The following is a 16,155-nucleotide window of genomic DNA, read 5'->3' as shown; positions in this document are numbered from 1 at the left end:
TACTTCAAAAACTTATGTAACTTTTCATTGGTTGACTGCGGCTCATAAAGTAGGTATGGTATGGACATGGACGAACGAAAGCCACGATGCCACAAAAGGACCATTGAACCAAGAAAGACCAACCAAAACGATGGTGAAATAAATTTTTTTGAAAAAACTTTCCGATGCCTGAACTGAACCTATAATCATCATTCAAGCTCCAATGCTCCATACATGTTTGGATCCACCTCATGGCAAGATTCCCGATTTTATTTTATTTTTAAAATCGTACTCCATAGTCATAAAATTAATATAATCAATCTCATCTCCTCATTCTATGTACATCATTATCTGTACTTCCTTTGCAGTTTCAGTTTGTAGTTATTGATCAATGATTGTACAATAAGCGACAAGAAAACATATATTAATTACAAAAGAACAGCATCGCGTTACATTTCCTTAAAGTGTAAGTAAAAAAACCTGTGGGTTAAGGGTGAATATTATTTGAATTGTTGTTAGGTGCTTCCACTTTCTGCTTGTCTTCGTTTAACATCCCAATTGTATACTCGAGCCATATTCACTTCAGTAGTAGTAAATTGATCCCTATAATCAAATTTAATGAATCTTTCAATAGGAATACATTATTTTGAGAACACGATAAAATAAGCATCTTCGAAAAATTTGTACAGAGGAAAGATTCAACTTAAAGGTGATTCAATTTGTAAAAATAAATCGCACAATAAATGAATCAATGTGATAAGTGTATCAGCCCAAGCTTTAGGTCAGAAGAAAACCCGGAAAGAGATGAAGCTCGCTGATCAAATTCTATTAATTAAACTTTCTCGGTGACGTTATTTAAACGTTGCAGGGCAAGGCTACGGAAGCTGTTTAAGAAAGGTTATTGAGCATAGAACTACATCTAACGATCAGTAAGTCTACGTTTGATAAACATTTATATGACATGCTGTGTTGTATAGCGAGTAGTTGAAATTCTTTTCCTCCAAGTTTGAAAGAATAAGACCCCTTGCATATTTACCTCAAAAAATCGAGATCTTGCTCTACGCTGGCTTCTTGCTTTTTTGCAGTTTCTATATTTTTAGTAAGTAATTCAGCAGCATCATCTAAACTATACTCCAACATAACGTTTGCCTAAAATAAGAAGTGAATAAATAAACTGATCAATGACGACTTGACTCCAATCAAAATTTGAAGTGATATAAGAACGAAATAAAAACTAATCGATAAACTTACTCCGAGCCATAAATACACAGTATCTGACGGTTTGATAACAGCCTTTGAATACAACTGTTCGGATAGAAGAAATTCAGTCATGATTTTTTCTTCACTCGCTTCAGCTTTACGCTTTTTCAGAAGATGAATCATATCAAGAGATTTTTCTAAATCTGGCATTTGATTTTTTAAGCTGAAAATTGATAAAATCAATTAAAATATGTGAATTACTAATTTCATTTCAAAAAATCGATACGTACCGTTTCTTCTTTGCTAGTAAATTAAGTTCCATAAATTTATATTTATTGTGTTGCTCGTCCAATTTCCGGAGAACCTTTTCGGCATTACCTCCATTTTCAGGCTGAGCCATAAAACTGTCAACATCTTCCTGAAAAATGAAAAAAAAATCAATTTTAATAGCTAGACATCTGAAAAATCATCTCAAGTATGTTGAGCTTCTTTGAAGAATTTCCCAGTTTTTCTTTTCTAACGGAGATCAATGGAAAATACTCATTACACGCGGATCTTCACACAAACTAGCTTCTGAAAATAAAACAGGCTCCAAAAAATGTAACATAGCACAAAAAGATAATATCTTACCACGAAGATGGCTTGCGGTATTCCTGCACCTGAAGATTTCTTTTCCTCATCTCCCATTGTAAAAACTATTTGATGAATTTATCATAAATTATACTATGAGTAATCTGGAAAGATACAACAATTACAACATTACGGTCACTTTTTTTCAGTCGCACTTTCAATAACTTCAATTCAACTTTACCTTTACTTATTGCCTTCAAAAACTTCAACTTCAAAGTTTTCGATTTCAATTTTCAGACACAATTTTTTTGAGTTTGGATTTGAGAATTTTTTGAAGTCGTAAATTTAAAGTTGCCACCTTATCTGAACATTCCGTAAAATTCTCTTTTGATTTTCTTCATTGAAATTTTAAAATATTCATATCTTCGTTTTTTCTTCTATTTTCTAAAAAAACGCCAAAACAGTACAAAAATTGCGCCAAATTGATAACATTATTGTTTTAATTGCGCATTATTGTAAACTTATTTAATTTTTTGGGCAATTTTTCAAAATAAAATCGAATGAAGAATACCTTCAATTTCTCAAACAAGTGACTTTTTCACTTGTGAAACGGTAACATTGTTTTTATTATCACTTTTTTTTATCTAGTTCATTCTTCTCAAAAGTTTCATCGTCAAAAAAATTTTGTATGTACTCTGCATAAATTTTTCAAATTTAAATAAATCAGAATTTCTTTCGTTTATGGTTGTATTTTGAAAAACAACACACAAAAATAGTTCTAAAATGGTAAAAACCAAAGTATCTAAAACTGGCGGTAAGCTTTCATTGTCTTATTCATTGAATTTTTTCCATGTCCAGATCGAAGTAGCTTTAATTTTTATTCCAAATTTCTTTTCATTTGTTGTAATTCCTGACAATTTAACTGAATTTCAGAAATCACTGCTTACAGTGAAGTAGCCTTTAGGAATAACAATGCCATGATTGAGTACTGTCGAACATCAGCGTGTGCACTTTCGGGATGTACAGCAGGAATAATGGGTCTCACAGGTTTACACGGATTCGCTTTTTATTTCTGTGCAGTCCTCGGATTATGGGTATTTTTTTATCTTTTATTATACCTCACGTATTCAATGTAATCCTTTCACTTTTCAGTTCTAACATTATTATTGCCAACAGTGTTTGTTATTGTTGAAAGCTGGACCAAGCTGGGAAAAATATTTTGTAAATAGAATGCATTTACTAACTAATGGATTTTTTGGCGGTTTATTTGTATCCTTTCATTTTTATTACTATGCATAATGTTATTATTGCTGCGTAAACAACCCAGATATTTTCCTTGACAGCATTCTTACAGACGTACGTGCTATTTTGGACGTATCCTTTATGATCTTTACACGATTATTTCTTATTTTATACGTTATTCTTGGTATTTTATGCGCTTTTAAATGTTGCTTTGAAAAGACTTTTTCTGAAACATCATTCTGAATTGACTTGATCTCAAGTATCGTGCATAAATTGATATGAAAGGTCCTTAGAAGAACTGATTGCTTTATAGGCAACAACGACTTATTACGAAGTGTGGAGGCCTAATGTATTAAGAGCAAGTTTTTCAATTCTGTTCATTTCGTTTCTGAATTGATTTTGGTTTTTAAACGAAAGAATTTTAAATTAATAATTCGCAAAAAATAATTTCAAGATCCTAATATAATCTAATATTATCTATACGCTAAGTTTTTAAAGACTTGAATGAGCATACAAGTTTCTAAAAAGAATTACTTTTGCTACGATATAATCTGTTTTTTGGTATATTTTAGCTGTCAGTGCCACAATTAAGAAGTAGCTGCAATTGAAAACTTCTCCAAGCACTTATAATATAAATTGAAAACCGTGAGCTCCATACTACCATTGGAATATTCTCATAATTTCCTTAATTAATGTCTAGATTTTTATTTGGGATGGTCCATGTTTACTGAGGTGGTTTCCAAGATGGAGTTACCCAAGACAAAGAAACATTATCAAAAAAGTGGTTAAGCTTGCATTCCAGTTGTGTTGAACAATCCCTAATCACAATAAGAAGAAGAAATCTTATGAATTGGAAAACATTTATTTCACATTATGTACATTTAACTACTTTGTAAATATTTTTACGATTTTTTTGTAGGAATTATAGTGACTTTCGGAATAACAACTAACCCGATAAATTCAGGGTTACAAAAAAATACACAACGCTATAGCTGTATGTAATTGATACATTTCCATGTTTCTTTCTCTTGATAGAATTTTCATGCGTTGTAGCTAGAAAAAAAAATGTTATGGTTAAATAAATTTCATTTTTTATTGCGTTTCCTACGAGGTTCAATATTTTATAAAATAACTTTTACTTGTAAATGAATGATAACCGCATTCTCCATTTGCTAATAACGTAAATGATGGGACGTCAGGAAAGTATTGTTTGAAAATTGATTTTTCGTACTTGGTATTGGGTCTAGCAATACATCTGGATACAATCGCAATCCGTCGTTGTTTTTTCGAATCGAAAGGGCCAACCTCTGTCTTCATCTAAAATGTAATACATATTTTTTTTAAAAAATATCTTTATACGTACATACTACCTATTGGACAAATGCTCAGCAAGCTTAGCGAGCATATAGTTGTATGGTCTGAGTCAGCAAGTAATCATCAGTGACTTACATTTTTCATGAAATTTTCCACGTATTTTTTATCTTTTTGAATCAGGATATTTGAATAGCAAGTAATATTTTCACCGCAGAAGAACACATTCACAAGGTTGTCTTCCAGTTTCCATATTCGTCTTTTCTTAGAAAACTTTGTTACCATTTCAAAAATGCCACCCGCCATAGCAACAGAGGTTGTTGAACGGCTGAGTAAGCTGAAACAATGCCAAAAATTTATTTTACATGAATATAAAAGATTTCTCAGGGTTGGAACATTACGTTTCAAATAAATTGGATATATACTCATTGAAAGATTCTTCAAATGAGTCAAGATCACCGTCACTACTGAGGACTAAAATACCTTTTATGGATGGATACGAAAACAGCTTATCACATTCCTATAAAAATATTTCATTTGAAATTTCAAAATGAATTTTTTTATTCTATCCAAATTTTAATAGAAGAAACTAACTTCGCTGGGGGAATAAGTTTCAACATGAACTTGAAAACCTTCTAACTCAGGAAAAAGTAGACACGCCTCAGCATTATCTGTAAAAATATCCAAGTAAGTATTAAATTAGATTTTGTTGGGAAAAAAATTGCAAGTCGTTCTCTATACCTAGTACCTACCAAGAAACTTAAGTTCATTTTTCTCAGTGTAATAAGGAACTTCCAATTTGCAACTTTTAATAATGAACATATTCGCGTCTTGCACACCCGGAATATTCGATCCTTTGGCAAGATCATCAGCTATTGAACTACGACACACTGGGGGAAAAAATTACAAATGAAGATAGTAATTAAGTCACGATAATAATGGTTATCTCGGCAAGTGTGCATGAATTACAATAAGACTCATTCTCCATTAAATCGTTCAAAATCTCATCTTTTGAGTTGGTTAACTGAAATCCTAAAGCTAACGATGACTTGAAGTTGATTTTATTCTTGAAGTTATGGCCCCGAAACGCGCCGCATTTACAACGAATGTGCCATCGTAAATTTTTTCTTTTCTCCAGTAAACGTTCGCAAACTTGTTTCCAGGAACTGTAAGAAACACAAAAAACTTTCATTAGCATTTTTGAAATACTTAATAATTGACATAAATTCACATCTCTAAGGTTGAAACTTGCTGAAAAACATCTAAAACATACCTTGTAACGTGTGAAGCACTTATCAAGTCATTGATATTCAAATAAGAAAGAGTTCTTTCCAAAATCTCGTATTCATTAGTTAGGTATCTCCCAAAATACTGAAAATTGAAACGTTAATAAAAATCGGAAGTAAAAATTTCAATGAAAAAAGTTGTATACAATCACCTCCAAATTAACAGTTTCTTCTTCCGATTTAGTTGATTCCATGATCGGATGATCACTACGAAGTTCTTCCAAACTTTCCATCACGTCAAAATAAAGGGTTATTTCATGAGGAAAGCAGATTAATTTATTTATTGATATTCGTAGCAAAATTTTATAATTTTTAACGGTTTCTGACAGCTTCACGATCACAAAGTAGTGATAAGATGATAGCGAGAAAAATAAAACACGACAGGGCAGTAGGTAGGCCGGTGCGGGTGCGGTTGCGTTGGAAAGTAACAGTCTAGGAGGGGATGGGGATAATTTCCATAAAAATATGCAATTCGCTGATTCGCTGCATGAATCTACCTTCACAGTCATCTACATCTCATCTTGGAAAAATTCGGGAAAATCATGATTAAAATTTTTACAGGATTCTGTTTCTGCAAATCGCCCAGAAAAGGCAAATTTCGAAATTAAGTTGTACGTATGTAGCACATAATGTATAGGTTTAGGTACTTATGAACATTCTGATTTCTGATGAATGAAACAAATCATACAAACCTACAACTTGAGGATCGGCCCAGTGAAGTTCGTTGAGGACTATCCTGCGTTTTTGAAAACTATATCTAGGTAAAATGAAATCAGGATTTTCCGGGAAGGATGTTTCGAAACTTTGAAAGACTCATGTATCTCAACCTACCTTCTCATTACGAAGCTCTCCTTTGGTGAAATTCTTTTTCTTCACGTTCCCTTCTCTTATACCTAATTTTTCATTGTACTTACTCAAACAGGCCTACACTACATATGTACGTACTATGTAGGTCTAGGGTATAGTTTAGATACCTATCGATATTCAATCACGTAGTCATCAAAATCCCAACATTATCAATCGCATTAATCAAATTCACCAGCTTGAATAAAAAATAAAACATCCATTTAGGATATTAAAAGTGGTCCCATAGAACATGGAATAAAAAATATTGTTTTCAACGCGTAGCCTAGTGGTTGTGAATCCGCTCAAGTTTTAAAATGTCTAAAAATTCCATAATTTATAAAAATTTGAAAGTTTGGACTTATACCTGTCAAATTTTGGGATTTTTTTCATATCGAAATAAAGCGCGACAGATCACTCGGAATCGTTACCATTTAATTGACACCTTCCGTTGTGCACTTTTGTACCTCGGAAACGAGATATATTTCAGTAGATTTAAATCAAAATATAATTATTTTGGATGGATATTGGTAGCGGTAGATTTTATTTTTACATTAATATGGATAGTGTTGTTTATACGAAACAACTCCAGATTGATAATTACGTACAAATTATTCGACGTGTTTGACGACTCCTTCAAAAAAATCACCAAAGCGGAATTTGCTCAGAAACCCTGTTTCAAGAATAAAACGGTTATCTTGGCATTTCTATTATTCATCATGGATTACTTCAATATGTTTTACTGCGTGCTCTACTTGCGAGGGAATATTACCTATTCCTCCATAACAGCCATTTCTAGAGCAATACAGAGAAGTGTGATGGCATTATTTCTAACAGGATATTTGTATCTGTTGTATAGCGTCCAAAGACGATTCCAAGTATTGCAAGATCTGTGGAGGTTAAACATCGAATCTAAAATTGACAACGCTAGCAAACACATTCAGATGATCACAGACATGAACGATATAAAACACTTATATGTTCACTTGATAGATATAGTGGAGTCGATGAATTCGTGTTTTGGTTCTCGCTTAGTGATTATTTTTGCACAGTCATTTTATTTAATATTACTATACTTTTACATGATTTGTACTGGATTACCAGTAGTAATATTTTTATTGCCATTTTACTTGTCAGTAATTTTTTTGGTCACTTTGAGCACTCAACGTTTATATCATTCGGTGAGTTGTACATATTATCATACATACACGAATTTTAAAAGCTCAACTACATCCATTGATAGTTACATACCAAAAATGTGATAACTTACAGATGAATATTGTTCCAATGATGTTAAAACTACAAAGCACTCAAGCACCTGAAAGATTCATAGCACAAGTGAGTACTTCGATTATTCGAGTATTACCCAAATTTATATTTTTAGATTTAGAATAAAAATTGTTTTCCAGTGGTACGGTTTCATACAACAACTTCGTTCATGTCCAGTATACGTAAACGCATCAGGATTCTTTATAGTGGATCAAAAACTACTAGGATCGGTACAGTATGGCATATACCCAAGGAGAAAAAACCTCTATACTTCATCATTCATAACATTTATTTCAACTGCTTTCAGCTGACCATGGCGATTGCTTCATATTTAGTGGCAATTTTTCAACTAGCGCCATTAATGGACACCATCGGTAAGAAGACCGTTATCAGTTTAATTTAACGAATATTTGATGAAATGAATGCAAGACTGTCCGAGTCCAGCAGGAAAAATGTTTAAAATAAAAACGATGCAGGGTTTCGTTCGAAAATAGCGCACTGTGTAGTTATCGACTTAATCTTCCAAGAAGAAATATTGGCCGGCTCTTTTTTGATCGACGTCCTATGAATCGAAAAATAAAATAAAACAGAGTATTGGGATGGAGAACGAGTAAACAATTTTCTAACGTAAAGAACCAGAGAATTTACCTTGACGGAATTTGACTTATTAATCCTTGGTCTGAAATTATTCGGATCTCTTCTGAAAGTAATTCCCAAGAGTTCTAAAAACCTGTTCATACCAGCTAGTAAGGTCTGGGGAGTATTAGCCACAGATTCCACCGAAGGTTCACCTTCAAAAACAATAACTCTGTCCGCTAGATAAGTAGCCATGATAAAATCGTGCTCGACAACAAATCCAGTTTTCTTAGCATGTAAAATGAATCTAACAACAGAAATGACCACATTAATCATACAACACGATGGACGAATGATTGCCGTTCGAGAAAAATCATACCGTTTAATAACTTTAGCAGCTACGATACGTTGTTCAGAATCTAAATACGCGGAAGGTTCATCAATGAGATAAACATCCGCAGGTTTCCCCAGGCATAAAGTCAACGCCACTCGTTGAAGCTCACCACCGGATAAGTTCTGAATTTCTTGATCCATGATCTCATCAATTTTCAGTGGTTTTATCACATCAGTATTGAACTGCGTTGAAATAATGAAATTAATTATCGGAATATTAAAGAGTTTCGTCACTTTAAATTCAATTACACTAGGCAACGGCATATTTGTGTTCGGGTTGAAAATGGGCTTAATCGATAGTTTAGACCCTAAAACAAAAAACAGAGTGGGGTTTTTCAATTTGAGTTGTTTTTGTAGTCAGGAGAGATGATCAAAGTTGCAAAAATGGCCGTTTTTGCCATATTTCACGAGTTTCTGGAGACATCAGTAATATGTTTCAAAAAAAACCAAGGTCATATTCGGATTCTACGCACTTTTTTAAGTAAACAATTTCACCGGATTTTTCATTTTCGAAGTTTCAAGCGCATACGGAAGATTTTTGTTTGTAACATATTTTAAAACTTGGAGCGAGAGCCTCGCCCGCGCGAACACGGTTCCGAGCCACGATTACGTGGTGGAGTAACGCCAGCGTCGCGCGCTCCGAGTTTTAAAATATGTTACAAACAAAAATCTTCCGTATGCGCTTGAAACTTCGAAAATGAAAAATCCGGTGAAATTGTTTACTTAAAAAAGTGCGTAGAATCCGAATATGACCTTGGTTTTTTTTGAAACATGATACTGATGTCTCCAGAAACTCGTGAAATAGGGCAAAAACGGCCATTTTTGCAACTTTGATCATCTCTCCTGACTACAAAAACAACTCAAATTGAAAAACCCCACTCTGTTTTTTGTTTTAGGGTCTAAACTATCGATTAAGCCCATTTTCAACCCGAACACAAAAAAAAGGTCAAAAATTGTTGCCTAGTGTTATTTACCTGAGGATGAAGATAAGCATCTCTTATCTTTTCAGCTAGTAAATTCCTAACTTGACATTGAGATTTGGGACTGATTTTTTGCGGTTTATAACTGATATTCAATCTCGGTAATTCGCCTGCAACACAGGAAAATGGACAAAAACATTCTTTTTTCTTGAAAATTTATTATTTTTACTGAGGTCAATATTCACCTGATCCATCATCGGCTTGTAAATTTCCTGCTAAAAGTTTGATGAAAGTTGTTTTTCCGGTACCATTCTCTCCCAACAAAACTAAAATTTCAGAATCTGTGAACTGTCCCTTACGAACAGTCAATTTGAAATCAGCCAAGGTTTTTGTCATAGAGGGATATTCGTAATGAGTCATTCGTTTGACTTCTTCTTCAGTAGCACTTTCAGCAACTTTGAAAACCAAACTTTCTTCACGAAAACGTAAATTTTCCGTTGGTACGAATCCATCCAAAAATATATTAATTCCTGAAAAGTAATGTAAGTTTCACTATTCTGAAATCTAGGAAGTTTTCATGAATTGCTTTACCTTCTCGCACGGAAAACGGCATAGTTACGACGCCGTATGCGCCAGGTACACCATATAAACAGCATATGAAATCGGATAGATAATCTAATACTGAAAGATCGTGTTCCACAACAATAACGAATCTGTAAACACAACATAGCTTACACATCTACTGCCTAGAGATGAAAAGTCCATGAGAAAATATACGCTTACTTATCAGCTTGAATAAGAGAACGAATAGTAACGGCCGCTTTCAGACGTTGTTTAACATCCAGATAACTTGAGGGTTCATCAAACATGAAAATATCTCCATTTTGAATACATACCATAGCACACGCAAATCTCTGTAATTCTCCTCCAGATAGATCTTCTATCGATCGGTCTAGAATTTTTTCTAACTCTATAAAACAAATAATAAAAAAAAAAGAAAGAAAAAATATGATTACAGTTTGATATGAAAAAATGATAATGACATCATGAAAATGAAATTTCATATTTACCTAACATTCGACATATATCAGCAACATTATCTTTTTCGTTTTTCTTTTCTAATAATTGTCTCACAGTGCCTTTTACAGCTTTGGGAATTTGATCGACGTATTGCGGTTTTATCAAAGCCTTCAAATCATCTTCTAATATTTTGGTGAAATAATTTTGTAACTCGGATCCTCGAAAATGATTCAATATTTCGGTCCAATCAGGAGGATTCTAAATCATTACACAATTTTAAGCAATTGGGCAAATATATTTTGCTGACAATTCAACGCGTAAAGAATAACTTACAGTAAAACGTCCTAGATTAGGTTTCTGTTTACCAGCTAAAATTTTCAACGCCGTAGATTTACCTATACCGTTGGTACCTACAAGTCCCAGTACTTCTCCTGGTCTAGGAATAGGTAATCTGTGTAATTTGAAAGAATTCTTCGAGTACCGATGAGTAGTATCCTTTTCTAAATTACTAGGTAGATTAATTATGGTAATAGCTTCAAATGGGCATTTCTACAAACACAATAAGAAATTAAAACTGGATGTAGTGGAAAAGGGTTCGACTCGTATAAAGCTGATGACGTACCTTGACACAAATACCACAACCGATACATAACTCTTCTGAAATCGCAGCTATTTTTACAGTTGGAGACACTTCAATACATAATTTCCCCATCCTGACAACGGGACAATACTTTTTGCATTCTTGTCGGCATCGTTTGGGTTTACATTTATCAGAATTCACGATGGCAATACGAATTAACTTATCAGTTTCCTCTGCAGCTCGATTACGCGGCATCTGCACAACAATGTATAAATTAGAAAGTTGAAATGTGTTTTCAAGCATTCCATAAGGGATAATTCCATTTATTAAACCGTATACATACCTTGTAAGTTTTATTTTTTCCTAAATATGTAAAGATAAAAGTGTTTTACAAAGATTCAACGATAGTAAAAAAAGTAACTCGAAAACGAGAAAATACTTAATGTATATTGTACATTTAAATATAAACGGGTAAAAAATGATTTTAACTAAGAAGAAGTTACTTGTTTTCTACAAATTAGTAACAATATCACACCTAAAATATTTAATAATTAGTACGAAATAATGCATTTGTGCACCTTACGCAAGTACCGGATTACGGTTCCACTTCGCCTTCGGACAATACAACATTTACAACATAACACGTTGTGATATGACAGATGTCACTAATTTTTTATTGCCAGGTTGTTTCCAAAATTCCATTTCCTCGGAGTTGTGTTGTTTTGTTATGCGCGCTCTCTGGTGCTACTTCAAAAAAATACTAATATAAAAAAAGTTGTCCTCTAACTAACTACAAAACACCTGGTATTAAACAAAACTATGACGGTCTATGAGTTATGACTCATTCATTATCAAAATTCAAAATTTTTTTATCAATTTTAGTTGATTTTTTCGTCATTTCGTCGTCAAAAAAATCAACGAATTCCAGATTTTTAGTCAGAAATAGTGCAAAAAACGCATTAATTACTCATTATTCTGTGTCTATTTTCTGATAAATGTAACTAATGAAATTACGTAGTTCTTTTTAACCCAAGTGTTTCACTTTCAACTTCTCTTTTCGTGCTTAAAATTGTATCAATTACTTGGGATACATTTTGAACTTTGTTCCTCTATTGTGTATCACTTCACTACATGTCTATTTATATTATATTAAATTGACGAATCATCCGCAGCAAAAACAATCGCCAACTAAACCTATCAGACGTAATGCAACATTTCAATTGTTCGCTTCTGTTATATTATTATTTATGATGTCGTTATTTTCTGGAGTTTTCAAATTGCGGATATGTTTTTATTGGTATTTGACGAGCGCAGTATTCACAAACCATATCCAGAATACAGATTCTCAAATTATGAATGATACATTGTAATTAAGTACATTTTGTTCATTACATTATTTTTATGACAAAGAATTACCCCCTATAATTTTGAGTTATCATTTTCAGACTCCGGTTGAATATTGGAGAGAATTGTATACAGCTGTTGGAGCACTTCGCTACTATTACAGCAAATTTTACAAGATGTGTTATTCGGCATGCTCGGCCCATAATGATCTGCCAAGATTGTGTCAACGAATTTTATGATGTCGTGAAAAGTCATAATGATATACTGAAGGTTATTTTCTTCATCGCATAATTTTGATGTTTAAATTTTTACTCTCCTACCTTTATTTTCTTTGTCGCATAATTTTCATTTTCATTTTCTTCCCGTAGCTTCAAGAAGACTCGGGTGAAGCCTGTCAAAAAGAATTACTCAATGTGGACCGATTGGATTTAATTGAAAATAGTTTTCAGTTTGTGAATGAACAATGGAAAAAAGCAGCTTGTCAAAGTAGGTAGAGACACTCAATTTATTAATATGTTCTAAAACTGAGTACCTATAAGTGAATTTTTACCTTCGCAATCTTTCAGAATGTTTCACATTGGATAGAAATTCTTCCAAAATAAATGCTAACACGATGGGTATTTTTAAAATCCACAACGAAACAGAGGCTTGTTTCAATTCCAATGAACATAACTCATCCACACTGTGCAATGATTGTAAAAGTATTTATTGTCACTTGAATGATTTCTACAGTGAGCATGGGTCTCATCGAGAATTTTGTATGGATGTTATAGACATGGTTCGTTTTTTTTTGTTCTTCAGTTTTTGAGTATTCGATTGGACGATTACCCACATGATACTTTTTCATTTCAGATGAACAACACGCGGTACGAATGGAGTAAAAAATATAATTGTTCCGCCATTCGTGAAAAACAAGATATTATATTTCTCGCATCTTCTGCGATTGTTTGCATGTTACCAATAATTTTTTATTTTTTGATATGGCTGTTTTCTACTTTTAGTTTTCCAGAAATTTCAACTCGTAAGTAGAATTGGGTTTAATTTTTTTTGTTTGCAAGAGTGCGCCTCCATAATTTTGCTTTTAAATTTCAGAAAACCGGTGGAATGGGAGGTTCACTAGACTGAGCAGTAGTCCAGAAGATTCGCGATAATCTCTGTCGCTTAAGTATGTTTTTTGTCAGAATTGAGTTTGACATCTCCTGGGATGAAATTGTCTAATTTCTTCGCATTTTACCACAAAATAGTTGGAAAGAATTTTTATTTGTGAATTTTATATTTTTGTGTACCTACTGAAATAATTTTATATTGCTAGTCATTATAGCGAAAATTATATATTCCTTTTTTAATAAATTATCTTGATTTCTATAGTCTTCAATGTTTAAAACTCCAGTTCTCATTTCCGTCATATTATTTTACTGTAAGTCTTTTATTTATTTATTGTTTTAAATAGTCATGTTATGCACTTCAAGTACATCCATAAATACGTCTATTAATCTGATAGAAATTCATCTTGTTATACGTAAACGTCACAAGATTCACTTAAAGCGGTATTAATACTGATAAAATCATTATACGAGTAATTACATTTCCTTACGTCGAGTCAAGTATCACTCTGTAGCTTACAAAAATATTAATACGTAATTTTTTGTTTGAAATCTTGAAATCGCAATTTCAAACGTCAGTGATGCAGCAATAAATATGAGATCTTATTTGAAAAACTCGAATGAATAAGGTATAGACTGCCTTATCGGTATCTAAATTTTTTAGACGATTTCTTAGCTTGCTGGGTTTTCTGAGAGGATGTTTTTAGGGATGCTATGCTACTAGAATCTGTATTTAGAGATGTTGAATTAAATTTCGTACTGTTAACTTTTCCCGTTTCTTTGGATATCGTATCCTCACTCCCGCTATATCCTTGAGATTCACTTTCACTGTTTTGATCCACTGAAATAATCACACGAACAACCGATTAATTTCAATTCAGGTAGAATTAAGTTGCGAGCGTAAGCATCAATTCGAAGAACTACTTTTCACCATTGTGTTAATCGTTTTCGAATTTAGATCAACAAGCATGCATTAACTAAAAGCGTTGAACGGTGTTTTTTCTGTAATATTGTTGGAAATACGTTGGCATTTGTATCACAATGGAGATCCTGCCATGCGAATGATATAAAAAAAGAAAAGAACCGGCAACTCTTGTGATGTGCAAACTCAGCATAAACTCGTCAAGCGTAGGGGAAATTATACGATTGTAGCAAAATTCATTCAATTGCATACAGAAACAAAAACAAGACTAAAACAGGAACTACGTCACATATTAATACACGTTGTAAATGGTATTGGCCACTTGGTACCCTGTAAAAAGCGAATCTTTTCAACAACCTTATTTGCAACGGATATGATTGAAGAATTTAAAAAAGCAAGCATTGTATAAATAACAATATTTAACGAACGAATGAAAATAAATCTTTGCTATATTTCCATTTTAGTAAAACTAAAAGAACAGAACTAACGATATACTAAAAAATACTTAAATTACGCATAAACTTGAACTTTGAATAGTTTTAAAGCATAGAAAAGAAAGAAAAGTATACATGTTATGCCAAAGTAAAAAAAGAAAGCGAGTACAAAATGTTCCCCCCGACCCGACAGCGTAACGAGCAAGATAAAAAACAGCCATAGTAATCGAATGTAACAAAACCATTAAAAAAAAATCAAACGTCAAATTTACTAACATTTGTCAGGCATTTCTACGAGACCACTGACAGCCTGAAACAAAACACAATAGTTGAATTGAGTAGGTAATAGGTATCATTCTCGTACACTGTTTCATCAATGGAAACAAAATCACAAAACTTACCGCCATCGATGTGATAGATGATTTGGAGAACAATCTTTCCTGTTCTTTGAATTTACGGTTCCTCTTATCTGTTTTTCCATTGGCACTTTTATTACTAGTCAAGTACCTATCCCATCCTCTGATTATATTGCCGTACAAATGTGTGTCTTCTAGATAACTACCTTCAAATGCATAAATTTGGCGTTCTAAATTAGCTAATGTTTCCTGAAACAAATACAAAGTAACATTTTTTTGGTCACAAAACATTAATCATTTCAGTCAGTAAGAATGTTGTAGGAGGATTCGTAGTCTATTACCGAAATTTCCGCTTTCCTTTTCACAAGTTCGGCGAGATCGTTTCTTATATTTATAGAATTATTTCCTTTGCTGGACATTTCTATAAAAACTTCGGATATGCAAATTCAACGAAAACATCAACCACACTTTTCAGAATAATGAGAGATTTTACACAGGACTTGCGAAATAAACAACTCTATCAGATTTTTTAAAACTTTCCACGAACGTTTCACTTTTCAACTTTCAAGTTGCCCAAGTTCAAATTCAGAACGAAACGAAGAGAAAATAAAAACTTTTTGATCTGAAAAATTCAATCATTTGAAGAATTTTTATTATTTTTGATAAGAAGGAAAAACAAGAAATAGAAAATGGCCGTCATCCCGTCATCCGTCATGGGAAAGTTTCAGAAAATTCAAAATTGCAGAAAATACGGTTAGAGCGCGCTACATAATTTGTGTGGAAAATCAAGGGAAAATTTCAAAAAAT

The 16,155-nt window shown here is 32.9% G+C and overlaps 6 protein-coding genes across 9 annotated transcripts; 2 read left to right on the top strand and 4 right to left on the bottom strand.

Moving 5' to 3' along the window:
* Window positions 1-387: 387 nt before the first annotated feature.
* On the bottom strand, window positions 388-2,144 carry mgr (merry-go-round). Of its 2 annotated transcripts, XM_065345922.1 has the most exons (6): window positions 1,991-2,144; window positions 1,810-1,913; window positions 1,470-1,597; window positions 1,231-1,402; window positions 1,016-1,128; window positions 388-582 (listed from the first exon to the last, which is right to left on the bottom strand). In XM_065345922.1, exons 2-6 carry the CDS (start codon window positions 1,864-1,866, stop codon window positions 495-497), a joined length of 558 nt encoding a protein of 185 aa, XP_065201994.1. In that variant the 5' UTR covers window positions 1,867-1,913; window positions 1,991-2,144; the 3' UTR covers window positions 388-494. The 2 variants fall into 2 exon arrangements, with proteins under 2 accessions (XP_065201994.1, XP_065201993.1); XM_065345921.1 differs by having other exon boundaries at window positions 1,810-2,035.
* Window positions 2,145-2,395: 251 nt separating this feature from the next.
* EMC6 (ER membrane protein complex subunit 6) lies at window positions 2,396-4,094 on the top strand. Its single transcript, XM_065345915.1, has 5 exons — window positions 2,396-2,563; window positions 2,683-2,843; window positions 2,926-3,018; window positions 3,104-3,123; window positions 3,692-4,094. The coding sequence occupies exons 1-5, from the start codon at window positions 2,533-2,535 to the stop codon at window positions 3,720-3,722; spliced, it is 336 nt and encodes a 111-aa protein (XP_065201987.1). The 5' UTR covers window positions 2,396-2,532; the 3' UTR covers window positions 3,723-4,094.
* On the bottom strand, window positions 3,692-6,906 carry LOC135832559 (uncharacterized). 2 transcript variants are annotated; one of them, XM_065345894.1, is made up of 9 exons: window positions 5,741-6,262; window positions 5,576-5,673; window positions 5,272-5,468; window positions 5,055-5,192; window positions 4,897-4,973; window positions 4,728-4,822; window positions 4,441-4,639; window positions 4,131-4,308; window positions 3,692-4,044 (listed from the first exon to the last, which is right to left on the bottom strand). In XM_065345894.1, exons 1-9 carry the CDS (start codon window positions 6,095-6,097, stop codon window positions 3,938-3,940), a joined length of 1,446 nt encoding a protein of 481 aa, XP_065201966.1. In that variant the 5' UTR covers window positions 6,098-6,262; the 3' UTR covers window positions 3,692-3,937. The 2 variants fall into 2 exon arrangements, with proteins under 2 accessions (XP_065201966.1, XP_065201967.1); XM_065345895.1 differs by lacking the exons at window positions 3,692-4,044; window positions 4,131-4,308 and having other exon boundaries at window positions 4,447-4,639; window positions 4,786-4,822; window positions 5,741-6,906.
* A 1,065-nt stretch (window positions 6,907-7,971) lies between these two features.
* Window positions 7,972-11,898, bottom strand: pix (ATP-binding cassette sub-family E member 1 pix). Of its 2 annotated transcripts, XM_065345883.1 has the most exons (12): window positions 11,768-11,898; window positions 11,533-11,552; window positions 11,232-11,444; window positions 10,943-11,158; window positions 10,660-10,867; window positions 10,373-10,559; window positions 10,181-10,302; window positions 9,835-10,119; window positions 9,644-9,759; window positions 8,656-8,852; window positions 8,349-8,583; window positions 7,972-8,262 (listed from the first exon to the last, which is right to left on the bottom strand). In XM_065345883.1, exons 3-12 carry the CDS (start codon window positions 11,442-11,444, stop codon window positions 8,215-8,217), a joined length of 1,827 nt encoding a protein of 608 aa, XP_065201955.1. In that variant the 5' UTR covers window positions 11,533-11,552; window positions 11,768-11,898; the 3' UTR covers window positions 7,972-8,214. The 2 variants fall into 2 exon arrangements, with proteins under 2 accessions (XP_065201955.1, XP_065201954.1); XM_065345882.1 differs by lacking the exon at window positions 11,768-11,898 and having other exon boundaries at window positions 11,533-11,674.
* Window positions 11,767-16,050, bottom strand: Eaf6 (chromatin modification-related protein EAF6/MEAF6). Its single transcript, XM_065345908.1, has 4 exons — window positions 15,690-16,050; window positions 15,394-15,597; window positions 15,269-15,302; window positions 11,767-14,477 (listed from the first exon to the last, which is right to left on the bottom strand). The coding sequence occupies exons 1-4, from the start codon at window positions 15,765-15,767 to the stop codon at window positions 14,278-14,280; spliced, it is 516 nt and encodes a 171-aa protein (XP_065201980.1). The 5' UTR covers window positions 15,768-16,050; the 3' UTR covers window positions 11,767-14,277.
* LOC135832567 (osteopetrosis-associated transmembrane protein 1) lies at window positions 12,421-13,896 on the top strand. Its single transcript, XM_065345903.1, has 6 exons — window positions 12,421-12,555; window positions 12,635-12,803; window positions 12,902-13,019; window positions 13,100-13,311; window positions 13,386-13,554; window positions 13,626-13,896. The coding sequence occupies exons 1-6, from the start codon at window positions 12,437-12,439 to the stop codon at window positions 13,682-13,684; spliced, it is 846 nt and encodes a 281-aa protein (XP_065201975.1). The 5' UTR covers window positions 12,421-12,436; the 3' UTR covers window positions 13,685-13,896.
* Window positions 16,051-16,155: the final 105 nt, after the last annotated feature.

Source organism: Planococcus citri, chromosome 1 (assembly GCF_950023065.1).
Source record: "Planococcus citri chromosome 1, ihPlaCitr1.1, whole genome shotgun sequence".
Lineage (NCBI taxonomy): Eukaryota > Metazoa > Arthropoda > Insecta > Hemiptera > Pseudococcidae > Planococcus > Planococcus citri.
Note: the sequence above shows the minus strand (reverse complement) of the source record. Positions and strands in the feature narration are given on the sequence as shown.